The following is a 27,144-nucleotide window of genomic DNA, read 5'->3' as shown; positions in this document are numbered from 1 at the left end:
TAATGTAGGATATAACAGTATAGGTAATATATATTATTAGTATAATGTATTTGGGCTGTATAAGTATTACAGTAATGTGGGATATAACAGTATAGGTAATATATATTATTAGTATACATTATTTGGGCTCTGTAAATGTAATGACAATGTCAGGTAAGGCTGTGGATGTGTATAATGTGTCAGTTCTCCCTGCACTACATCTGTGAGGCTACAGCATAGATAAGAGCTATAAGAAAAATACAACCTTTCACATGAAGCCACACCCACTCTGTACATAGACACGCCCCTTTAACCAGCTGATTGTCTGACTACATTGCCCGTACATACAACGGCGGCCATTTTGTTGAAGCCCTTTCAGTTTGGAACGCACAGACCAGAAGTAAGTTGGAGAAACCCAAACAGGAAAGAAGATCTGTAAAACATCATCCGGGTTACAGCAGCAGCACGTTGAAGTTATTGTTATCAGGTATTAATGATATTTATTATTATGGTACAGGTGGGGCAGACTCTGGTGCCCTATTATTATAATACAAGTCTCCAGATATCTCCAAGTGTATCTACACCTAAGGGGGCCTATATATATTACATCACTATATATATATATATATATATATATATATATATATATATATATATATATATATATATATTTATCCCTTCCCTGTAACTGTACTCTTTGTCATTAAACACACAGATAATTGACATTTAATATTGCATGCATAATGGTAGGAATCAGAAAAGAAGAAAGTGTAAGTAATACACCATGCTTGGTACAGTGGTAAAATACATGTATTTTATTTATGTAAATTAAATATGTACATAATTTCTATGGTATGGGACAAGTAGATACTTATTGTTGCATAAAAGTGAGTACTTAGATGTCACCCTGTGGAAAAAAATTATATACTTTACTGTATATGTTATGTCAAAAATGTAATTTTTGTTACAAGCAGGATTTGGGATGAAGTAGATTTTATTAATGTTATATTTTCCAGCACATACAGTAGTCATACAACCTTATAATCCCTCTGTATAATGTGTCTCATATATGTTTTAATGCCCCCCAATATAGCTTCACATATGTCTGCCTATAGCTTCAAATTCTATAACAAATGTTATGTATTCTATGTATTCATCTATTTCTATAACAAATGTTATGTATTCTATGTATTATTCTATTTCTATAACGAGTGTATGTATTCTATGTATTCTTCTATTTCTATAACGAGTGTATGTATTCTTGAAATTCTCTAACCCACCAAAGGGTCAGAGTATCCTGTATATGTCATCTTACTGTCTTAAAGAGGATGGACAAGGACAAACATCATATGACTGAGAGGATAATAAACATCACCCTGGAGATCATCTACCTGCTGACTGGAGAGGTGAGGGGTTCTGGGAATGTCTGTTACTGCTCCAAATGGAATCCTTACAACTAGGCAATGAGATGTCTTCACCTATAGCAAGCTGCCTTTCCCTTAGGGAACAATATTGTCACAGGTACTCAGATGCCTCCAGGTTTTGTACTCAGTAAAAGGAGTTCATCTTAGAAACAAGGTAGCGATGGAACATGGAGTCTGGGAGTAGTAGTTCACCAGACGGAAAGCCCAGAATAACCAGTACCGATGCAAATGATCGACAGCGAACAGAAATACCAGGATCAAAACAGAAGGTCAGGGCGGGCAGCGAGCAAGGAAGGACTCTAAACAAAACCAAGGGTCCAGACGGGTAACAGACAGGGAGTATCCAGCGACAAGCAGGGTCAGGCGACAGCTAATCCAACAGAATATTTGGTTTTAGCAACTCGGCTTCACGAAATGCAGGGAAAAAAGGCTATAACTCGTTAGGGAGGCTAAGCTGCAATTCCTAATCAGAGCATCCGGCTAATTGGAAGCCCGGACATAAGGAACAGTCAGCCCAACAGGAAACAGCGTCCCGGCTGCTAAGCGACACCAGTACAACAACCAGTGTGAGCATTCTCTGCATCCAGAGAAAGCAATTTCAGGAGTTTAGACTTCGCTTGGTGGGAATGATGTAGAAGTCCCTTTTGGTACTGTCTAGGGCAGTGATGGGCAAACTTTTTCAGGAGCCGGCCAAATAAAAAAGAAAAACTAGGCGGGCCAATATAATTTATTTAAAAAACTCAAATATCAAAATATATAATACAAATTTTTTGAATGGGACGGGAGGGTGGTATATAGCAGTGTTACCTCTATAAGTGCAGCGATCGTACAGACACAGCTCTTATTTCAGCAGGTTGTTACAGATCCGTCTTACTGGTGAGCCACTAACTGACAACACAGCAGCCAATCGAAATCCGCCTTAGTATATGGCGCAGCCCATCTCTTCTCACATGACTTTCAGCCATTAGGGGGCGGGCAGGTGTTTGAGTGATTGACATACGAAGTGTCCTTTTAGGAAGGAGGATGAAGTGTAATGGAGGAAATAGCTGGGAAGGCATAAAAATGAAGGTTCTGACACACAGGGTCGGCACTAATAATTTTATGCATATTTTAATGAATTTTTTTTAAATATTGGCGGGCCAGATAGAACCTCTAAGTGGGCCGGATCTGGCCCGCGGGCCATAGTTTGCCCATCACTGGTCTAGGGTCTGACATAAAGACGGTTTCTTGCTGGGCTTAGGGTTTGTAATGCTCTGTGCCTCTAGTATTTCTCTAGTTAAGTAGTTCATTAAATAACTTGTATTAAATCTGTTTGGAAAGTGACATAGAAATTATTAGTAAAGGCATCTGGCCCAGGGGTGTTTGTCTTTCATTAATGTTTTTATTTCTTGAGTTACTTTTTATTCTGATTAGGGGGGGCATAAAGATTCCACAGTTTCAGTGGGCAAATTCAGGAAGGATTATGTGTGTTGAAATATAGTCTTTCTCTAAATTATATCGTTCTTATAATATTGTACAAACTTATTCGCTATATATAAAGGATTTGACATTTCAGTCCATTGTTTAGTGGTTATATCTTTTACTTTATTTCTGGCGGTCTTTACTCTTAATTTACGAGCTAATAATCTACTTTCTCTGTTGCTTTCTTCTGAATAAATTGAGAAATAGCCAATAGTATTTGTGTTAGGGATCATCATCATTATTTATTTATATAGCACCAGCAAATTCTGTAGCCCTTTACAATTTGGAGCAAACACAGTAATAAAACAATACTGAGTTATACAGACAGAGATGTAAGAAGGCCCGGCCCGCAAGCTTACAATCTATGGGACAATGTTTGATGGTTTTTCCTGAATCTTAGAAGCTGTTATCTGTTGCATCCGCCAAACCCAGACTCGCCCATCTGACTGCCAAACAGAGAAGCGTGATTCGTCACTCCACAGAACACACTTCCACTGCTCCACAGTCCAGGGTCGCTGTGCTTTACACCACTCCATCCGACGTTCGCCATTGGTCTTGGTGATGTGAGGCTTGTATGCAGCTGCTCAGCCATGGAAACCCATTCCGTTAGGCTCCTGTCACACAGTTTTTGTGCTTACATTAATGCCAGTGGAAATTCGGAACTGTTAAGCTATGGAATCAGCAGAGCGTTGTCGACTTTTACGCACCATGCGCCTTAGCAGTCGTTGATCCCACTCTGTGGTTTTACGTGGTCTTCTGCTTCATGGCTGAGTTGCTGTTGTTCGTGTATGCGTGTATGTGTATATATAGATATAATGAATGATTCATTTTATCTATTTCTGACCCTATTAGTGTAGTACATAAACTGAATCCATTGAGATTAGTAAATGGTATTTTCTTTGCTTAAGTTATGATAAAGCGTTTCCTGATATGGGTATGTATATAAAAATATAAAAGAAATGGACATAGTGAATCACACTCACAAGTTCCAGAATTGTCACATGCCCAAGTTCCAAAAAGTGAAAGAATGTGAGTTTTGTTGTACATTTCATACTTATGAATCACAGAAACAACTTTACCACATGGGCAGCACGGTGGCCAGTGGTTAGCACTTCTGCCTCACAGCACTGGGGTCATGAGTTCGATTCCCAACCATGGCCTTATCTGTGTGGAGTTTGTATGTTCTCCCTGTGTTTGTGTGGGTTTCCTCCGCGTGCTCCGGTTTCCTCCCACACTCCAAAAACATACTGGTAGGTTAATTGACTGCTATCAAAATTGACCCTAGTCTCTCCCTCTCTGTCTGTCTGTCTGTATCTGTGTGTGAGTGTGTGTCTATATTAGGGAATTTGCTCCAATGGGGCAGGGACTGATGTGAATGAGTTCTCTGTACAGCGCTGCGGAATTAGTGCCGCTATATAAATAAATGATGATGATGATAGTTGACCCATCTCGGACCTCTTTATCCATCTCCTCTTGATAGATTCCAAGAGGTTAATCATTTGTGACTGAAGAACTTCTGATAAAATTGCTTTATTGTGCCCATAACTATTATTATAGGAGAAGAAAAAGAAAGTTATATTGTAGGTGCACTAATGTTTTCAGATGATTATGTTTAATTTTAAGATATAACTTATTCAGTGTTAATTAAAATTTAGCGAAATATAGGTTAAAAAGAATAAAAATACTCGCTATCTGTTTGATTATTCTCTATTGGTATTAGGACTTATGCTGATAAGGGTAGTGATCATAGCAATATTTATTATAGCAAATGTGCTTATTTATTTATAACCACTCCTTGCTAACATTTTCCTGATATAAGATTAGGCTGTGGTGTTGCTAATCAATGACATGTTGTATGCTAAGCAGTAGTAGCGATAGTGGTAGCGTAGCGGTAATGATTTTAATCAATGTATTGATTGTTTATAGCCGTTTTTTGCTAACATACTTTGTCCTTGCCTTGGACAAAGCAGACTCTAGCGAAATGCGCGTCGGCGTCCTCGCTGTCTGTTAAGCTGATATCTCTTATATTGGCAGCTAAGCATACCCCGATATACCCAGAGTTAGTTCGGAGGTATCTGTAGGTAGCTAGCAATTCACTCCCTCTAACATATACCTCCATAAAGACTAGTAGATCTTACTTACTTAGTTATTAATTTGACATTGACTAAGCAATATTATAGCCTCACTGTGTACCAGAAGTATGTTAGCAAAAAACGGCTATAAACAATCAATACATTGATTAAAATCATTAGCATGGAGTGGTTATAAATAAATAAGCACATTTGCTATAATAAATATTGCTATGATCACTACCCTTATCAGCATAAGTCCTAATACCAATAGAGAATAATCAAACAGATAGCGAGTATTTTTATTCTTTTTAACCTATATTTCGCTAAATTTTAATTAACACTGAATAAAAGTTATATCTTAAAATTAAACATAATCATCTGAAAACATTAGTGCACCTACAATATAACTTTCTTTTTCTTCTCCTATAATACTAGTAATCAAGTTTAGGTGGCACCCCCAGGTTAATATATAAACAAGATTATACATTTATTGGGGTTATTTTTTCAGATGACAACTAGTGCGATAGAATCTTTCTCTCTTGTGCCCATAACTCCCAAGTTTGCCGGACATTCTGGGATAACCTTGGAGATTACTAGTACAGCTACTGGTGGCCTTGGAAATACATTGTTAAATGCAACGTTGATGTCCCATATGATATGGTTTCTAAAGGCTTTTCTGTTAGTTGCATCATATTATATGATATATATACAATCTATATATTCTAAAATATTTCTACCAGGAATATCAGATTGAAAGTATCCATTCTATCCATTGCATTTGCTCCATGTTTCATTGTTCCTGAGGACGTTGCTGAATAAATTAATGCTGTGTCATTTTGTCTCAAATGACCTTTTTCGTTACAAGTATCAAACTTCTTCCATATAGCCTTCTTATAATGTCTGGTCCTTAATACTTTTACTTTTTGCAACAAGCCTCCCAATGCCTTACATGTGAACAATCGACAATAATCAGTTTTTACCTTTTTTAAAGCGGTACAGCACCAGAACACGCTCTACGTTCGAAGCATCACCACCTCCTAAACCTATCTAGAGGCCACCAAGTGGTGGTGCTGGGGTACTACAACTAAGCTGTATGTGCATTCCTTTAGGAACTCCTCCAGCCACAAGCAGTTGTATTTTAGGCTGACATTGGAATAGGCAATTATTACGCAGACTCATTTAGGTGCTGCCTGTGAAAAGTCAGCACTGGTTCAGAGACGTGTCTTTGACATCAGGCTAATCTATATTTAAGCTTATTCAGACTATTCTCTGGTGCCTGGACAAGGTTGTTTTAGTGTTTGTTGTGCTTAAGCATTTTTCTGTCTGACTTTCTCATGAGCATATGTTTATATCTGTTTATTGGCCATAAGTGATATATAAATATATAATAACCATATCATGCCGTATTTTTGTGCTTAATTTTTTCCTTCAATACACAGGAATACACAGTAGTGAAGAAGACATATAGTGAGTGTGAGGCACCCAGCAGTCATCACTGTGTATCAGGAGGATTGAGCAGGACCCAGAGCCCCATCACGGTGCCTCAACCTCACTCACTGATACATGAGAGAAACAATGACCAGAGGATTCTAGAACTCACCAACAAGATCATTCAGCTGCTGACTGGAGAGGTGACTGCTGGGAATGGGACATTATACAGTAACACCAGGGGATGTGTCTGGGTGATGACTGTATCATTGTGTGTGTCAGGTTCCTATAAGGTGTCAGGATGTCACTGTCTATTTCTCCATGGAGGAGTGGGAGTATTTAGAAGGACACAGGGGTCTGTACAAGGACGTGATGATGGAGAATCACCAGACCCTCACATCACTGGGTAAGAGGAGACTTTCATCTATTGTAAAGGAGAGAGCAGTTATGATGGCCACCTATATACACATCATCTGATAATCGGATATAAACAATGTATTCAGTCACTGTGTGTTTCCTACAGATGGATCCACTAACAGATATACCATAGACAGCTGTCCCAGTCCTCTATATTCACAGGATGACACAGCGGAAACTCACAATATCCTACAGGACTATCAGGTAGATGGAATTGAGGGTCTCATTTAATACTAAAATATTAGAGTGACTTTTCCCTCTCTGATTTGTAGAATAGCTTTGTGGATCTTATACACTAATAATCTTCTGCTTACTCTCAATTCATTAAATCAGACATTATTGATTATTTTTATCGTTTTGTGGCTAATTTAGAGTTGCGACCTGATAGATATGAAAGTAGAAGATACAATCAGAGAAGAAGAGACGTATGTGAGGGGTGATCAGCAGTGTAAGGAGGTGGAAACCCCTACAGATATCAGCACAGGTGAGTAATAAACACTAAAGACAGAAAATAGTTATATTCTCCTTTGTAAGACCCATCAGAATAATCATATACACACAGGGCCTGATTCAGAGATAGGCGAACGCCCGTTTGTGTAATGTATCATTGCGACTGTCATTTATTGTAAAAGAGCAGTTATGAGGGTCACCTATATACACATCATCTGATAATCATATAAACAATGTGTTCAGTCACTGTGTGTTTCCTACAGATGGATCCAGTAACAGAGATCCCCCAGAGAGATGTCCTCGTCCTCTTTATTCGCAGGATCATACAGAGGAAAATCCCAGAATCCCAGAGGATTATCAGGTAGCTGGAATTGGGGGTCTCGACAAATACCAAAATATCAAAGTGACTTTTTATTATACAAGAAAATAATTATAATGAATAATAATCATATATATTGTGTAGACCATATGACATGATATTCTTTTTCATCTTAATTCATTCAATCATACATTATTACATTTTATTTTTATTATATTTTGGGTTATTTAGAGTGAAGATCTGGTTGATATGAAAGTTGAAATTATACAGAAAGATAAAGAGCTGGTAAAGACAGTATCTGATAATATACAGGAATAAACTAAATATGTCCACCCTGCTCTCTCTCACTCCTCTGCAGCAGGATAACATGTTAGGAGGGAGGTGCTTCTTTGTGTAAATGTACTTTGTGGATTGGTTGATTCATACACAGGGGTGGGACCATTGATGTCACACTGTGAGAGGGAATTCTGTACTTTACTTTTAGTACAGCTATAGTAGAATGTCAGGGTAACTGTGAACAATGTCTTTTGCAATGCTGATTCATATATGAACATTTCTGTTTTGGGATCTAGTGTTTATTTAAACCATTCCTGTCCGCTGTCTGTACGTAAATGTTGGTGGCCTTTGTGTACCGTCCTTTGCTTTGTGTGGCCTCATGCTTACAAAAAGGGAGGACCCGAGACTCTATCGTTTCCCCCCCATGCGAGTTGTTGCAGAATTATTTGACATCTATATGAAACGCAGCAAAATAGAAATGTGGTCTGGTCACATACGTGGTCATAAGAGGGTTAATTAAATAAGACATTATTAGTGTTATTGTTTTGTGACTTTCTCAGGGTAAAGATTTGACTGATATTAAAGTGGAAGATATAGAGGGAGAAGAAGAGACGTATGTGAGGGGTGATCAGCAGTGTAAGGAGGAGGAAATCCCTACAGATAACAGCACAGGTGAGTAATAAGCACTAAATACAGAAAGAGTGACATATTCTCCTTGTTCAGTCACTACAACAATCTACACCCTCCTCTGTCAGTACAAACAAATGAGGGAAATGTATCTGCCCAGAGGGGGAGTCAGGAGCCATAAACCACTATTAGACTCCTGCTCTCCTCATATCATATCATTGTGCTACCAGACAAGAGATCTGACCAGTCTCCTCCACACACTCTCTGGTGTATCTCATACATCAGGAGACATCAGCCCCTATTAGACTCCTGTTCTCCTCCTCACATCATGTCACTGTGTGTTACCAGACAAGAGATCTGACCAGTCTCCTCCCCATGTTTCTAATACATCTCAGCACAGGGGGCTTGAGTCTTGAATCTTTATTCACAGACCCCAACTCACCATAGTGATCCAGTCAAGGTTCAATGGGAAAATACTCCACTATCCTCCCTTAGCACCGCCACATGTGTCATTACCCATGATCCTGCCTGTACATTACCATGTGACCTTACCCATAGTCCTTTCAGAGAACTACCACGTGACATAACCAATAATCATCCCTGTGTAATGGTAGTAAGAACACCTGTGTATGTGATATCCGGTACTGGTTATATCTGGAATAATTCTTTCCTAACCTACATATCTAAATACGAACACAATGTACCAAGGACAGGTGATTGTGTTCCTATGGACATGTCTCTCCCCATAAGATCACACACAACACCACAGACACATCATTGTACCCTAGCTCCCATTTGTGTCCTCCACTTTCCTGCTGTGTCGATGGTGCTGGTTGAGCACTGTGCATACTGGTTACTGGCCATGGTGTGCAGTGGGGTTGGGTCCGGGAATCTTCTAGGGAAATGTGGTTTTCTTGGGGCTGTACAATATGGCTTGTACTGAGTATTGTGGCTAGTACCGAGTATTGTGGCTAGTACCGAGTAATATGGCTAGTATCGAGTATTGTGGCTAGCAAAGAGTAATGTGGCTAGTACCGAGTATTGTGGCTAGTACCGCATATTGTTGCTTGTATTGAGTATTGTGGCTAGTATCGAGTATTGTGGCTAGTATCGAGTATTGTGGCTGGTACCGAGTATTGTGGCTAGTACCGAGTAATGTGGCTGGTACCGAGTAATGTGGCTGGTACCGAGTAATGTGGCTAGTACCGAGTAATGTGGCTAGTACCGAGTATTGTGGCTAGTACCGAGTATTGTGGCTAGTACCGAGTAATGTGGCTGGTACCGAGTAATGTGGCTGGTACCGAGTAATGTGGCTAGTACCGAGTATTGTGGCTAGTACCGAGTATTGTGGCTAGTACAGAGTATTGTGGCTAGTATCGAGTATTGTGGCTAGTACCGAGTAATGTGGCTGGTACCGAGTAATGTGGCTGGTACCGAGTATTGTGGCTGGTACCGAGTATTGTGGCTAGTACCGAGTATTGTTGCTTGTATTGAGTATTGTGGCTAGTACCGAGTATTGTGGCTAGTACCGAGTATTGTGGCTAGTACCGAGTATTGTGGCTGGCACCGAGTATTGTGGCTGGCACAGAGTATTGTGGCTAGTATCGAGTATTGTGGCTGGCACCGAGTATTGTGGCTGGCACTGTATAATGTGGTTGGGACTGTGCAATCTGTGGGACTATTGGGGCTGCACAATGTTTGTTGTATATTCATCCCACTGTTCTCCTTCAACAAGCGTGTGTTACATTTGCTGGTTTACATCTAAGTGAACCTATCATTACCAATCACAGGTATCTTGTCTTCATGTGTGATTACTCCCCGGGCAATTCTGTTTCCACAGCCTAAATGTCCTTATGAAAATTAGCAGAATACCATGTCTGTGTTTAATCACAAGTTAATATAAAATGTACTTAATTCAGAAGGCAATTTTAATACATATACAATTTAAATAACCCCTTAGTTCTTCATTCACAAATTGTCTAATTGTATAGATAATGTCCACTTCTTATTGCTCTAATACAGTCTGATGTGCAGGAATGTGTATTTCCGTATATTTATTGTATTCCCAGCAGATAAATGCAGCAGCAGGATTATCGCAGGGAGACATCTCATTTTAGCTCCAGATTGTAAAATAGATGATAACGGCTTCATGCAAGATTCTCCAGGAGAAAATACAGTTTTCCCAAATATACATCCAGTACTTCACAGTTCAGATATGTTATTTGTTCCATCTAATCATGAGGAATGTTCTCTTGATAAATCGGGTATCGTTACACAGAAAACAGCTCATACTGGTGATAAACTATTTACGTGTTTTGAATGTGGGAAATGTTTTTCGTTTAAATCACATCTTACTGAACATCAGACAATTCACACAGGTGAGAAACCATTTTCATGTTCTGACTGTGGGAAATGTTTTACACGAAAGGCACTCCTTGTGCAACATCAGAAAATTCACACAGATGAGAGGCCATTTTCATGTTCTGAATGTGGGAAATGCTTTACATGCAAATCATATCTTGCTCAACATCAGAAGATTCACACAGGTGAGAAACGATTTTCATGTTCTGAATGTGGAAAATGTTTTATATTCAAACCACATTTTATTGAACATCAGAGAGTCCACACAGGTGAGAAGCCATTTCCATGTTCTGAATGTGGGAAATGTTTTAGAAAGAAATCAGAACTTGCAGGACATCAAAGAATTCACACAGGTGAGAAGCCATTTCCATGCTCCGAGTGTGGGAAATGTTTTATAAGCACATCAAATCTTATTAAACATAAGAGAGTTCACACAGGTGAGAAGCCATTCCCATGTTCTGAGTGTGGGAAATGTTTTAGACAGAAATCAGAACTTACTAGACATCAGAGAGTTCACACAGGTGAGAAACCATTTTCATGTTCTGAATGTGGGAAATGTTTTAGTCAGAAATCAGAACTTTCTGGACATCAACTATTTCACTCAGGTGTGAAGCCATTTCCATGCTCTGATTGTGGGAAATGTTTTATAAGCGCTTCAAATCTTATTAAACATAAGATTGCACACACAGGTGATAAGCCATTCCCATGTTCTGACTGTGGGAAATGTTTTAGAGAGAAATCAGATTTTACTAGACATCAAAGAGTTCACACAGGTGAGAAGCCATTTTCATGTTCTGAATGTGGGAAATGTTTTACACAGAAATCACAACTTGCTAGACATGAGAGAGTTCATACAGGTGAGAAACAATTTCCATGAACTGATAAATGATATTTATTGCAGTAGCATTTTATGTGCCATCATTTTATTATTGAAAATGTTAAAAGCAAGCTACAGACATCATAGACTGTATAGAATTCTTCATTGGCCTCCTTGCTTAATGGAGTGTAATTTAAAATTTCAGTCAGACTGTATTAATATATCACAATTTAGTTACCACCCACACATATACCTGGAATGTTTGTCATCAACATAAGGCTGCAACAGATTGTCCTTCTGTGGAACTTGTTCTGTTTCCTTATTCTATTAGATATCGACCTAATTCTCTGCAATAATAACATCACATTATGAGTATACAGGGTCCTAACTAATCTATAATTTCTGCAAATTGCTGGAGATATAATACGGGAAACGGAACATTTTATACATCATGTCTGCACTTGCTCTGTAACTGAAGGTGTGAGATAGGCCATATAATAAGATCTATAACCTTCTTACTATCTCACTGGATCCAGTAATTCTCTGTGTAGGTTTTCTTGGTAAATGGATTCTTTTCTCATTACAGCAGTCTGATGACTTTTCCCTCTAGGTAGTAAGAATCTCCCTCACTTCCTCCACTGTATATATTTGATTCAGGAAAATAAAGGATGTTTGTTTACTTGAAATAGTGTTAGGACCTCCTGGGGCATCGGAAGCTGGTGGTATTGTAATAAACCAGTAATGTCCAATAAATGTGTAAGATTCCCGACATTCCGAGCAGAATAATGACTACAGATGTGAGCAGGAGAATTCCTGATAATGAAATAATGACCCAGACTCACCAGAAATTAACGTCAATGACATGAGGCTTTAAAAAGCTTGGTGGGACCTTTTGTGGGCCTACAGGGCTGCAAATGCCCTTAGTGGAAAGAGTTATACTGTCACTTAGAAGTCCATCCTAGTACCACTTTATAATTAACCCTTTTATTTACAACCTTTACTGTTTCTCTTAAAATACTGCTCTGTTTTATGTTTAATATTAATCATGTTAGAACAGGAGACATCAAGGCTGTGTGAAGCGTTCCCCTTCAAAGTGCCCCGGAAAGTTCCATAAGCCGCGCCATTGAGAGTACCTCCACCACACTCTATGATCTATTTTATCTGGGAACATTTTATTATGTGGCTTCCTATTAATCAGGGAACATGCTCCAAAATATTCTCTTCAACCCTGGAATTATTTAAGTAAACGTGTCATGCAAAACAAAATCTACCTTTTTGCACATTCATGCAAGTGTAACACTTGCTCAACACCCTGCTGTAAGTGCTGCACTGGTGTAGGTGCCATCGTTGTCACCTGTAACGTTCATGCAGGTTTCATAAAACCTATAAGTGCCAAACAGCCCCAAATGGCATTTATACTGCCGGAGGTGTCAGTTTCTCACTTTCATAGACAAACTTATTGTCTGGTTTGATGATCCCAGACATGGATGCACTTTGCTACTACCAGTTTGTGCCGGCTAAACTTGAGACCCCCTTAAGAAGTTTTGCACTTTCCCCAGGGTGCAGATCCTAGGTTAGCAACACCAGGTAGCAGCTGTTGAAGGAGTAAATATAAAGGCAGTTATCGTAATTCCCCATGTATAAGACGCACCTTAATTTTGGGGCCCGAAATTTGAAAAAAAAAATCAAATTGCCCTTTGCTCTTCAATTCCCTCTCTAAATCAGGCCATTTTGCTGACATGCCTGTCGTGGCCTTCTCCTGCCTTGGCGTTTTCAGTAGGGTTTCTTCTTCCCGTAGTCAGTCTCGGATTATTTTCTCAGTTGAAGGAGGACTAAACTTACGTTCAGCAGCACGATTTCCATTCACTTTTGCAAACTGGATCACTTTTAACTTGAATTCAGCACTGTTCGAAAATCTTTTCTGAGCCATTTCTGGCCAGAACGTGTCAAAATGTAACCTAATATACCAGTAACAAATGCGAAACAATGAGCACATAGACAACAAGAGCAAAAAAGTGGGAAATGCAAATAAAAAAATCTACAACCACTGTATGACGCACCCAGTTTTTAGACCCCAAATTTTTCGGAAAATACAGTATATTGTCCAGGCGGGTGACACAGAGACGTAATCAGGGTCAAGACAGGCAGTTACGGATCAAATAACCGAGTACAAGCGACAACAGCGAACTAGGTATCTAGCAGATGGAGAGCATCCACCTGACGGTGTACAGTACTTGTGCTTTTGTTATATAAAAGTTTCTACAAGATACAGGACAGTGCACCAAGGACTGAGAAAAGATAGAATAAATACTGCGACCTTATTGGCAATATGAGATGGATAGCAGAGGCTAAAAATATATATTTTTGTTTCCACTTAGCTCACTCATGATCACATTATTTTAACTAGCTGCAGAAACCAATAATTAAATAAAATATGATGTATTGATATTTATACTAAACAATAAAGCTATGTTCATGCACTGTTGCTAACATAATTTGAAACAGTCATCACCAAATTACATTTATTGGCTACATATGAATGATTGGATGTAGATTGTAGTCATTTATCTTTACCATCACGTGTTACTCATACATAGAAGCCAGCGCCCTTTAAATACTTCCTTGGGCAGATTGGATTTCTGTGATGTGACTGCAGAGCTGCTTCATCAGGTCTCCCCACGCACGCTGAATGGGCCCCCCCTGGGAACAGAAGCTGATGGATACATGCGGTAGTTTGTTGCTGAAAAGTTTATATGTAAGGTTACGTTAATCTGATGTTTTTATTGCATTCTTGAAATGTCTTCTGCTAATAAACCAACTGTAAAACTAGATTTGTGTCTATTTGTCAAATCTAAAGTACTTTAAAAGAACCTTTAACATGAGCAGTATTCCATACTGTTACAGAAGATCTTTCATTATTGGATATACTCTTTATTTAGGATAGTTCTCAAGTTAACACTATATTTTATTTTATTTTTTTTAATTTGTTTATTTTTTACCCTATTTCAAAATAAATATGTTACTTTCATGGTGACACAAGTCTGGTTATGAAGACTTTCACCTTTTTTTTGTGTTCTAAAAAATGTTTGGCTGGTCATTAACTTTATTATGAACACATGAGACAGTCTCAACAGATTCTACTAAACCCACATCGGTTAAAGTCCTGGGGTTTCATTCTGGAGTAAAGTATATTTTTAAAAGCCTTGTGAATGCATAAATTAACATCCAACATGCAGATCCCCAAACAAAGCGCTATCTAAATGTGAGGGGGTATAACTCTACACATTGAATAGATGTAAAGGTTGAAGATTTTTTTCAAACATACCCTCTTATTTAGGGGCAATGAGTGTCCCATTCATTTAAAAAAGATGCAATAGCCATAGCCATATAAAGCAAGATACCTTTATCCAGACTGATGCATTCAAGGATGGATCTGTGCAAATAATCCAGGCGAACTGTAGCTTGTTAGGATTAGTGCTGTACCACCTCTCAAAATGAGATAGACGTTGCTCATTTTAGTTTTACGTTTGTCATATGAAGATGTTTAATTACAGTTCCGACAAAAAAATCCGCTAACTCATTTCATCACATCATGATGTCATCAAAGGTATATAGGTCCACCAAGACAGCTGAGTTTCAAATAATGCTAATGTGACTGGATCACTTATAAGTAACTTATGGTATAAATCTATTTAATGAAAATAGCACAGGGCGCTTATTTATATAATTGCAAAAGTACTTATTTTTGATATTGTGTATATTTTGGGAAAGGAAATATCTTTAGACCAGGGGAGAAAATTATTTTTTGTTTTAAGGTTGCTAGAGGAAATCTCCAATTAGGCATATGTGGGGAGGGAGTTTGATAGCAGGAAATGCTAACTAAGTCTGTTGATATGAAGTGTCAAATGCCTTCTCTGGCCGAAGGACCAGCAGTGGGTTGTTACTGTGGACTTTTGTCTAGACTCTAGAGTGTGAGAATCTGTCTGAACATTGTAAACGGCACAAGATGCAGGAAATCACAGCAAGTTTTAGGATATCACAGATATCTCTTGATTCTCTCATTTCTCCCATTCCCTCCCTGGCCTCCCCTGACCAGGCGTCTTGTCTCTACAACCACTCCCTCACTACTGCCCTGGATGCTGTCGCCCCTGCCTCTCCTATCCGCTGACGCTGCCTCATTCCCCAACCATGGCACTCCAAACTCACCCGCTTCCTCCAAAAATGCTCTCGCACTGCGGAAAGCCTCTGGAGGAAATCTCGCTCCTTGGCCGACTTCCTCCACTTTAAATTTATCTTCTCCTCATTCTGCTCTGCCCTCTCCCATGCCAAACAAACCTTCTTTAAGTCCCTCATTTCCTCTCAGTCCTCTAATCTCCGCCGCCTTTTTGCCAACTTCAACTCCCTCCTTTCTCCCCCTCCGGTCCCACTTTCCCTATAGGCTGCTGACTTTGCCACTTTTTTCTCTTACAAAATTGAAGCCATCAGACTTAACATCTCCACCTCCAACCCCTCACCCGCTGTCCACATCGGTCCACCCCCCTACAACAATCGGCTCTGGTGCTCCTTCTGCCCCACATCAGGCGAAGAAGTTCGCTCCCTTATTCTTTCCTCTCCACCATCCACCAGTCCTCTCGATCCCATCCCCTCTAACCTCCTTCGCTCCCTCTCCCACTGCCTGCTCCTACCTGGCACAGCTTTTTAACATCACTCTCCTCCGGTGTAGTACCCTCCTCATTTAAACATGCTCTTATCTCTCCTATCCTCAAAAAAACCAATCTTGACCCCACCTCTGTCGCCAACTATCGCCCAATCTCACTTCTCTCCTACACCTCCAAACTTCTTGAGCGGATAGTCTGCTGTCTCCTCACCAGATATCTCTTGGACAATTCCCTCCTTGACCCTCTCCAATCTGGATACTGCCCCCTCCACTCTACTGAAACTGCCCTGGCCAAAGTTACCAACGACCTCCTATCAGCCAAATCTAAGTGTCACTTCTCCTTACTCATCCTTCTTGACCTCACCGTGGCCTTTGACAAAGTGGACCACCCCATCCTTCTGCAAACTCTTCTCTCTCTCGGCCTCTCCGGTTCCGTCCATGCCTGGTTCTGCTCCTACCTCGCTAACCGCACCTTCTCTGTCTCCACGTCTGGCTCTTCCTCCACCCCCTCCCCTCTCCCGGTAGGAGTCCCCTAGGGCTCTGTCCTCGCCCCCTACTCTTTTCTCTCTACACTTCATCCCTCGGTGCGCTTATCTCCTCCTTTGGTCTTCAGTATTACCTTTATGCTGACGACATTCAACTCTACATCTCTTCTCCTGATCTCTCTTCATCCCTCCTCGCTTGTGTATCTGACTGCCTCTCTGCCATCTTCTCCTGGATGTCCTTGCGCTTTCTCAAAATTAATATCTCTAAAACTGAATTCATTGTCTTTCCTCCCCCTAGACTCCCCTCCCACCACAACCTCGCTATCGTTAATAACACTACCATCTCCTCTGTTACCCAACTCCGTTGCCTGGGTGTCGCCCTTAACTCCTCTCTCTCTTTTGCCCCCCAAGTCCAATCCCTTGCCCAAGCCTGTCGCTTCCAACTGCGCAACATCGGCCGCATCCGACCTTTCCTCTCACAAGACGCCACCAAAACCATCATCCACGCACTCATCATCTCCCGCCTCGACTACTGCAACCTTCTCCTCACTGGCCTCCCCCTCTCTCATCTCGCCCCCATCCGCTATGTATTCAATGCGGCTGCTAGACTCCTCTTTCTCTCACACCGCTCCTCCTCTGCCTCCCCATCCCCTACAGATTCCTCTTCAAACTCCTTACCACCACTTATAAAGCTCTCTCCCAGTCTACTACTCCCTATATCTCTAACCTCCTCACCATTCACACTTCTGCCTGATCCCTGAGCTCTGCTAATGACCGTCGCCTCTCCTCCACTCTAATTACCACTTCCCAAGACTTCTCCCGAGCTGCCCTCCTGCACTGGAATGACCTCCCTCGCTCCATCCGTCTCGCTCCCAATCAGTGCTCCTTCAAATGAGCACTTAAAACTCACCTGTTCCTCAAAGCCTACCAACCAACCACTTAACCCCTCACCTACTCTGCTCGCTCTCCCCTGGTCCCTTTTTCTCTTCCCTGGCATCACCGCTCCCTCTCGTGTCTGATTTGTCCACCCTCCCTTAGAATGTAAGCTCGTATGAGCAGGGCACTTCTTCCCTCGTGTGTCCATACCTGTTCTTCTGCTCCGTCCTTACTCCATATGTCTGTCCCGGAGTTTCTGAAGCATTGGTACTTTGTGTTTATTGTTCTGTACTGTTTAAACCTGTATGGTCAACTGTTTGTACTATGTACGGCGCTGCAGAAACCTTATGGCGCCCAACAAATAAATGATAATAATAATAAATGTAAATATTGTTACCTTTGTATGTACCTCCATGTTTGGGTAAACAAATTGCATCCTGATTCTAAAAATAGCTCAGACCTCAGGAGGCTGGCTTACCCTGTGAGGCTGTGTTCAAATCTGTATAAAAAGCACCGTCTTGTATTGAAAATTGTTTTTCTTGTTCCATCTTACCTGTTCCCTGGTATCTTCAACCAGGGTGAGCAAATAAACATCACTTGATTCAAAGACATGGTTGGATACTTCTCTATCCCTGTGACCTACAGATTAGACCCAAAATCTAATCCATTCCCGGCTATTTCTGATGTTTGGACCCAGCATCCAGTACCATCGCTCTGCCCGCTACCCAGCGGCTCTGGCCAGTATGATAGGCCAGGGGAGATCCATCCATAGCCACCCTTATCTATAGGAAAAGGTCAGGAGTACCAGCCCAGTTACCCAGAAGAAATCCAGTACTGGATGTCGGTAAGGAGTCCAGTGGTGGCAGCATTTTTAAGCACCTCCTACTGTGGTTAGAGGGTGCATTTGGGATAAGGAAAGGGAACGGTGGCAAAGTAAGCCCAGCCGGTTCCCAGCAGCAACAGACAGGGTGGCATAGGCGGTCCATCCTGTCACAGTCGGGAACATCCAATGCAGCAACAACTTTATTTGCCCATTTTAATTATGCCGCTGTTGTCAGGAGCCGCGGTGGCCATGGGCACCGCCGCTACTCTCTTCCTCCCTGTTCTGACGTCCCCCGCCGTCGCCATGGCAACCGTGGCGTCACTTCCAGTTTCGCGGCTCCGCTTGTTGCCAAGGCAATGGCCGGATGCCGAAAACAGCAAAAACACGCCCCAGCATTTCTAAGCATCCGGGCGCATGCGCTGCAACCATACAGTCTGTGGGCTAATTAATTTAAGTTAATTAGGGCATTATCTAGCCCTGTGTTCGGTTGCAGGACTAAGCCCTGATTGGTCTATGGCACTATTTAAGGCAGGGAGGGCTTAGCCTCCCTGCCGGTTATAGCGTCCTAGTGTGTTACTTGTGCTGACCTGCTCTGATATTCTGCTGGACTCCTATTTTGACCCTTCTGCCTGTTTACTGGATTTTTGCCTCACTGCCTGTGCCCCTGACCTATTGGCCTGCACCTTGGATACTGCTGATTTGCTCGTGACCCCGACCCTTGGCGTGTTTTCTGACTATTCTACCAAGCAAGTGACCCCTGAGCTCGGCTTGTTCTCTGGATACGTTCTCTGCTGCCGGCCCTCGACCCTTGCCTGGACTTCACTCTACTGTCTGCCATAACTCTCTATTCCTGGGTTCTCCACAGCCGGTACACATCTCACGACCCTCCGTTTGTCTGCAGCCAAGTCTGTCCCCACCACTAGGGGCAACAGTGAACACCAGGCTTTCGGAGCAGACTCCGGGTTTTGTGTACTGGCTGGAGGGGTTCCTGACAGCTGTCAGTACTTTTGTAAATCTGTTGACATGCTTATCAATGATACAAGATTCAGAAACGTTTGATGCAAAAACAAAACAAGAAGCAAATGTTTTACTTCAAAGTCTTCTAAAGTTTGCGTAATTAGGTTCCTGCCCACTGATTTGCATAATATGCCCATTTTACAGGCAGGTGAGCGATCATTCGGAAAATTTCCTGCTCTTCTGGGGTAATGGACGGTCTTACTTCAGCCAGGAATTTCTCTGACATTTCCAGGAGAGTGGGAAACTATGGTTACAACAGAATGGTGTGTGATATTCTACCTGTTGGCACTACCTGTTCTCCCTGAATATACATGTGTGTGTATATGTTTAAAATGTATAAAGTGGAACACAGCGATCACCTACAGCGCCCTCAGAGCTTCTGCTAGGCCTGGGCATATATATAATATATAATAGGTACAATGCTCACATAACACAGAGCACAGAGAAAGTGAATATCAGCAGCTAGTCTCACCTCTGTTACAACCATTAATTAGCCGGAGAAAAAAATATATCACTTTAGCTCTGTGCCTTCCCTCTGATCTTCAGTGCCCCGATCCAATATGGCCGCAAAGTCATCAACCTGGTTGCTATAGTAACGCGCACACTCAGTGTCAGCGGATCGGACCCTGGAAGAGAGCGTGATTACAAAGCAGAGCGTAACAATTTAATTACTAGAGTTTAACCTATTTCTTCCACTATTAGTGCAATTGTCCTCACTGCGGCCGGCGGCGGCCATGTTCTTGTAGTCTCCCAGACACTACATCGATCAATACATCACATATTTCACCGTCCGGAGACCGGCTTTATACCACTAATCTACCAGCTGCATCCTTGTTATGGCCTGAGATGTGAGCCAGGAGGAGGTAATATCTCCCGGCCTGTAATAATATATCAGTATGCAGAGGAGATATAGGAGCAATGAGAGAGGTCCCAGCACACAGTGTATGATATGGGGGATTATTATTATATAGGGGAGAGGGGTCTGTACAGTGACATAGGAAGATGAATAAGACAGCTCCCAGCACACAGTGTATGATATTGGGATTATTATTATATAGGGGAGAGGGGTCTGTACAGTGATATAGGAGGAGGAATAAGGTAGCTCCCAGCACACAGTGTATGATATTGGGATTATTATTATATAGAGGAGAGGGGTCTGTACAGTGATATAAGAAGAGGAATAAGGCAGCTCCCAGCACACACTGTATGATATTGGGATTATTATTATACAGAGGAGAGGGGTCTGTACAGTGATATAGGAGGAGGAATAAGGTAGCTCCCAGCACACACTGTATGATATTGGGATTATTATTATATAGAGGAGAGGGGTCTGTACAGTGATATAGGAGGAGGAATGAGAGAGGTCCCAGCACACAGTGTATGATATGGGGGATTATTATTATATAGAGGAGAGGGGTCTGTACAGTGATATAGGAGGAGGAATGAGAGAGGTCCCAGCTCACACTGTATGATATTGGGATTATTATTATATAGTATATAGGGGAGAGGGGTCTGTACAGTGATATAGGAAGATGAATAAGACAGCTCCCAGCACACTGTATGATATTGGGATTATTATTATACAGAGGAAAGGGATCTGTACAGTGAGATAAGAAGAGGGATAAAACAGGTTCCAGCTGTTTACGATATAGGGGATTATTATTATACTTTGTATCAATATTCCAGTGAGGAGTTACCTTGTGACTTGCTACAAGCTAATCATGTGTTCATTGTATTACAACCCCTCCATTTCAGGATACCTATATCTCCACAATAAGATATTACGGACTGGTCTGGTGTGAGATAAGATCATACAGTATGTAAGGTTTACCTACAATAGGTTTATAGTATTATCTGCGCCACTATATGAATATCAAGTCCCACAATATACAATAGAGGCTGTTTTATAATGTGATATTAATTGACTGTATGTGATGATATTTATTCTGATTTGAATAAAGTACATATTTTAATGTTGGTATGCAGATTATATAGCCACCAATCAAGATATCCATCCACTTGTTGGTTGTAAATGTACGTGCCCATGATGTAGTGGAGAGGTGGTCGGAGCTTAGTTGCTCAGAAGGAGGGGTTTGAGCAGATGTAAGATGATGGGGTGCTTAAGATTTGGTGGGTGGAGATGTTTTAACTGGTTTTTAGCTGTGTGATGGTATATGTGCTGGTGAATAGGCTGGGGGTGTGATTGGTGTACGTGTGTAAGCAGGTGAGCTTGCTGTGGGAAAGGCATTACCATGATCAGCTATGTTACCACCATTTGTCTTTAGGACTTGCGGTAATGATTGTGCAATGGCAGCTTTGTGTGTGGAACTGGGCAAAATCTTGGACTGGTGTAGGGTTTGGGGTAATAGTCGGTATGGATAGTGAGCTGACAGGCTCCACCCCTCCCTCAGCCATCTCTTTGTCTGCTCCAGCAACTTGATTGGTTGGTGTGTGTAGGGACCCAAGAGATGAGGACAGGGGATATATAGGTACTGGGGAAGTGGGTAAGAGCAATGATGAAACCCCCCTACCTATCTTTCATTGGCTGATTCTTATATTACACAATGTTCCTTTTCTGGCCTAAGCTCTCTTCTGATTGGGAGTCAACATTTGATAAATTTCTACTCTAATTTATATTTGAAAAAAAATATTTTTTTAAAAAAAACATAATGTTAAATATAATCATTTAATTTACTGCGACAACTCCATACATTCATATGCACAATTCCTTGTTGTTAGGTTTTAGGTGTGTTTTTTCTCACCTATTTGATGATTAAAGTGGGAAATGTATAAATAAGTCAGAGAAGGTGAATATTGAGGGGAAAATCATGTAGAGATCCTGTCAGGACATATTAAGAATGATACGCTCAGAAATCACATATCTGACCTGCTATTAAATTTCATCCACCTGCTGACTGGAGAGGTGAAGGATTCTGGGAGTCACAGTCACATCCCTTATAGTCTGTCCATTAACACAAGGGCTGTAGACATTATAATATAAAGTCCTGTCCAGTTTGCACATAGTGATAATAATGTCTCTCAATACTCAGGATTACACAGTAGTGAAGAAGACATCTTAAAAGCATGTGACAACCTGCAGCCGTTCCCGTGTGTCAGGAGGATTGAGCAGGACCCAGAGCCCCATCACGGAGCCTCCACCTCACTCACTGATACATGAGAGAAACAATGACCAGAGGATTCTAGAACTCACCAACAAGATCATTCAGCTGCTGACTGGAGAGGTGACTGCTGGGAATGGGACATTATACAGTAACACCAGGGGATGTGTCTGGGTGATGACTGTATCATTGTGTGTGTCAGGTTCCTATAAAGTGTGAGGATGTCACTGTCTATTTCTCCATGGAGGAGTGGGAGTATTTAGAAGGACACAAGGGTCTGTACAAGGATGTGATGATGGAGAATGATCGACCCCTCACATCACTGGGTAAGAGAAGAGTTAATCACAGTCATGACTTTATATATTAGTGATAATATCCCTATGTGTTACATGTGTACTGTCAGAGTTGTTGTTTTGTTATCATAAATGCACATCAAATATATACATCAGAGTATGTGTGTGTGTGTGTACTTGCATTCATATGCTTGTGGGGACATTGAACTGTTTACACACCAACACTGTGGGGACCTGAGTTGTAGTGGGGACAGAATTTGAGGTACCCACAAAGCTTCTCAAGGCTAATCAATGTAGGGGACCTTGCTGATATGCTCAGCATAAAAATCTGGTATGTCCCCACGAGTCCCATTTGTCAGAAACAAAGGTGTGCGTGTGTCCGATGGGGAGGGGAGAAAGTGTGTGTGCATCTCACCGCTAGAGGCCAGTATCTGTCCAAATGTATAGCAGGAGCAGGAAACGAAAGTGACTGCATCCTGTGACACTTTTCACACCAAGCGGGTAAAGACACAGTCTAATCCGTCTGCTGCTGAAGGTAAAGCGGGGACAGTGAAGCATGACAGAGCCCACCAGTAGCTCTGACTACAACCCCTGACACTTTCGGAGGAGAGCGGTTCAGACACCAGCGGTGATGCCCCGTTGCCCACCAGCGCAGCAGAGTGCAGGTAACCAGAGATGAGTTCTATGTACGACCATTCTCGACTTTTTAGCTAGCCGTGTTTTAAACACAGAGGGTCGGAGAGGCAACGCGGTGTCTGTCCAAACGCTGTCCAGAAACAGTGATGGCTCCGGGACGTATAAAAAAAGCAGTACTGCCTGTACTGAGAGAAGCCCCTCTTAAAAATTGCCCGGCACATGGAGCATGTTCACCGCAATGAGACTGAAGTTCCCCAAGCACTCGAAAGAAAGGTATATTTTTATTTTTTGGCACCTCTTGTTCCTTCCTCTTATAGGCCTGTATTATAACTTATCAAATCCACCTTGCCAGTGTATCTCTGGGTGGTTTTTGTCCTTGGTGGATTACAAGTAGATGATCTGTTTTCCTTGATACAGATGTGCTTGAAACTTATTCTGACATTGCTCTTAACAAGTCTAGTGTATGTAATCTTTTCTTTTCATCGGTTGGCTCTGGAGAAAATCAGGGAGCACAATTTTGTTGATTATATGGAAAGTTGGCACTACTATTATTCCCATCACTGTATATGTTGTGGAATGGTTCTAGACACCACAATGCTTGAAGTTCACCCACTCTTCTGGTGGATGTGATAGCCACCAAGAGGAGACCTTAATGTTCTGCATACTAAGCATTTCTGCAATCCTTCCTGAAGGAAGTCCAATACTTGGAGGTATGTTTGCATCCATTCGGTTAATCATATTACCCATCATCAATTAATAAATGTACATTCTGAAGAATTTTTCTTTCTACTTCTGCTACCTTGTCCGAGACTCCCTTGTTCTTGAGTACTGTCCATTTAATTTCCAGGCACTCAATTAAAGAGTTTTTCATATTTCAGTCAGTATGAAGTCATCATAGTTGCTTGATGGAATTGACACTGAACTCATAACTGTATCTACTGACTTCTTATACTAATATATGTGTTCATCTATGCAATTCTCCAAAGTATAGGATTCGTTAAACAGTTCTCTCTAAAATGCACAGTTTACTTTCCTTAAGCAATTATCTGTAAAATTCTTGCATGTGTGCTAACCTTTTAAGATTTTATGGTGTCCTACCTCTGTTTATTCTTCAATACAATGGACTATTTGTCTCCTTTTTTGAGATTATGCCAAAGAACTACTCCATGGGGTCTCTTTTTGTAAAACCCTTTAAAAAAAATCACATAAACCTTCTGACAGACATTCTGCTAACTGAATCAAAAGTAGAATTAACATATAAATGTCTTCCAAAACAAACAGCTTAGTGCAGACCTGGCCAATCAGTGACTCTCTATTATGATCTGCCAGGAGATAACCAGCTGATACCTGACACGGTATGCTGGGACTTGTAGTTTCACCATACCTGAAGAGCCACAGGTTGGCTACACCTAGGTTAGTGTATAATTGCAGTGGAATCTGTGCATAGGGACATACCAGACTGTTTGAGGTAGCCCTTTGGATTTCCAAAGATCTTTTCTAAGTCATTACCACCAATAGTGGTTGAAGTGGAATTTTAGAAGTGGCAGTGTGAAAATTTAAGTGAATGGAATTTGATCGTTTTACAATGAAAGCAGTAGGAGGATTGGCGGAATGGCATAGCACCATACACCGACAGACTTCGACAACTGATCAATTGTTGTTGTATTGGGGCCTTAGGTGTGTTCACAGGGATATCCGAAAGGCTGCCCCAATCAGGTTGGTCTTCCCACTAAACTCCAATGTTGCAACAATGGGGGTGATGATGAAGCAGAAAAAGAGGAACACGCAGCAACAGTAGTGGAGGGTGGACTTGCTAATGTAATGGGGATGAGTGTGAAAGCCCCTGATTTATTATACATAGAGATAGACAGTTACATTGGTACTGTTATATGTATGTATGTACACCCTAGTAATTGTCAGAATAAAATAACATTTTATAAATCTAACCACCATACATTTTTCCCAACAGGACATCATAGAGATTCATCTGCTCATATGATGAAGGAATCGGTCCCTTGTGAAGAAGAACATCTTCCAGAAACTGATATTTATATACCCACAGATCATACACAATATACCTCTACTCCTATAAGGGAGGAATCAAAATCTTTTTCCAATGGTGAAAAATGTTTTAATAACCGATTTAGTTATGTTAGACACCAGAGGAAAAAAAAGAGCATATATCAGATTGAAGATAATTCTTGGCCCTGCTCTGAATGTGGAAAATGTTTTATCAACAAATCGCAATGTGTAAGACATCAGAGAATTCACAGAACAGGGAATTCATATTCTTGCACTGAATGTGGGAAATGTTTTAAAAGTAATTCAGATCTTGTTGTACATCAGAGAATTCACACAGGGGAGAGACCATACTCCTGTTCAGAATGTGGTAAATGTTTTAAGCAGAAATCACAAGTCAATAAACATGAGAGAATTCACACAGGAGAGAAACCGTATTCCTGCTTAGAGTGTGGGAAAGTTTTTAGCAGTAACTCGGATCTTGTTGTTCATCAGAGAGTTCACACAGGAGTGAAACCATATTGTTGCTCTGAATGTGGGAAATATTTTAGCTGTAAATCATACCTGAAAATTCATCAAAGAAGTCATACAGGAGAGAAGCCTTATTCTTGCTCTGATTGTGGGAAATGTTTTACTAGGAATACATCATTTTTAATGCATGAGAGAATCCACACAGGAGAGAAACCGTATTCTTGCTCAGAATGTGGAAAATGTTTTACAAGGCACACAACCTTTCTAGTGCATCAGAGAATCCACACAGGAGAGAAACCATATTCTTGCTCTGAATGTGGGAAATCCTTTAAGAGTAATTCAGAACTTCATGCACATCAGAGAATTCACACAGAAGAGCGCCCATATTCTTGTTTGGAATGTGGCAAATGTTTTCATCAGAAATCACAGCTTGATACACATCAAATGAATCATAGAGGGGAGAAACCATTTTCTTGCTCAGAATGTGAAAAATGTTTTACCAAGAAAGAAACCCTTCTTAGGCATCAGAGAATTCACACAGGAGAGAAGCCCTATTCTTGTTCTGAATGTGGCAAATGTTATAGCAGTACATCATATCTGAAAACACACCAAAGAAGTCATACAGGAAAGAAACCATAATCTATCTCTAAATTTGGGAATTTTTTAAAAGTAAATCAGAACTTGTACATCAGAGAAGCCTATATTACAGTTCTATATGTGGACATTATTTTAAGCTGAAATCACAGCTTGCTACACATCTGAAAAGTCATACAGACGAGATGATATTCTTGCTTTGAATGTGAGGAAAGCTTTACTAGTAAAGCAATTGCTACATATCAGAGAATTCACATAGGAGAACTTTTAAATTCTGATTGTGGGAAAAATTAAGTAATTGAGCACTTATTGTACATCAGAGAAATTGCACTAGGAAATTGAGTTTATTAAAGCATCAGTACTCGCATGCAAAACAACTAATATATTACTTTTGCTGTGAATGTGGGAGATGGGCAGCATGGTGGCTAAGTGGTTAACACTTCTGCCTCACAGCGCTGGGGTCATGAGTTCAACTCCCGACCATGGCCTATGTTCTCCCCATGTTTGCGTGGGTTTCCTCCGG

At 41.0% G+C, this 27,144-nt stretch overlaps 1 protein-coding gene across 1 annotated transcript; it reads left to right on the top strand.

Annotated features, from left to right (window-relative positions):
- Positions 1–1,307: 1,307 nt before the first annotated feature.
- LOC142095474 (uncharacterized) lies at positions 1,308–26,720 on the top strand. The gene is made up of 9 exons (XM_075178419.1): positions 1,308–1,385; positions 6,626–6,770; positions 6,888–6,985; positions 7,154–7,265; positions 7,495–7,592; positions 8,387–8,498; positions 10,523–11,685; positions 22,793–22,934; positions 25,507–26,720. Exons 1-9 carry the CDS (start codon positions 1,308–1,310, stop codon positions 26,664–26,666), a joined length of 3,108 nt encoding a protein of 1,035 aa, XP_075034520.1. The 3' UTR covers positions 26,667–26,720.
- The last annotated feature ends 424 nt before the right edge of the window (positions 26,721–27,144 follow it).

The sequence above is a fragment of the Mixophyes fleayi genome, chromosome 6, assembly GCF_038048845.1.
Source record: "Mixophyes fleayi isolate aMixFle1 chromosome 6, aMixFle1.hap1, whole genome shotgun sequence".
NCBI classification, from domain to species: Eukaryota; Metazoa; Chordata; class Amphibia; order Anura; family Limnodynastidae; genus Mixophyes; species Mixophyes fleayi.
This window is presented reverse-complemented; position numbering and strand designations above follow the sequence as displayed.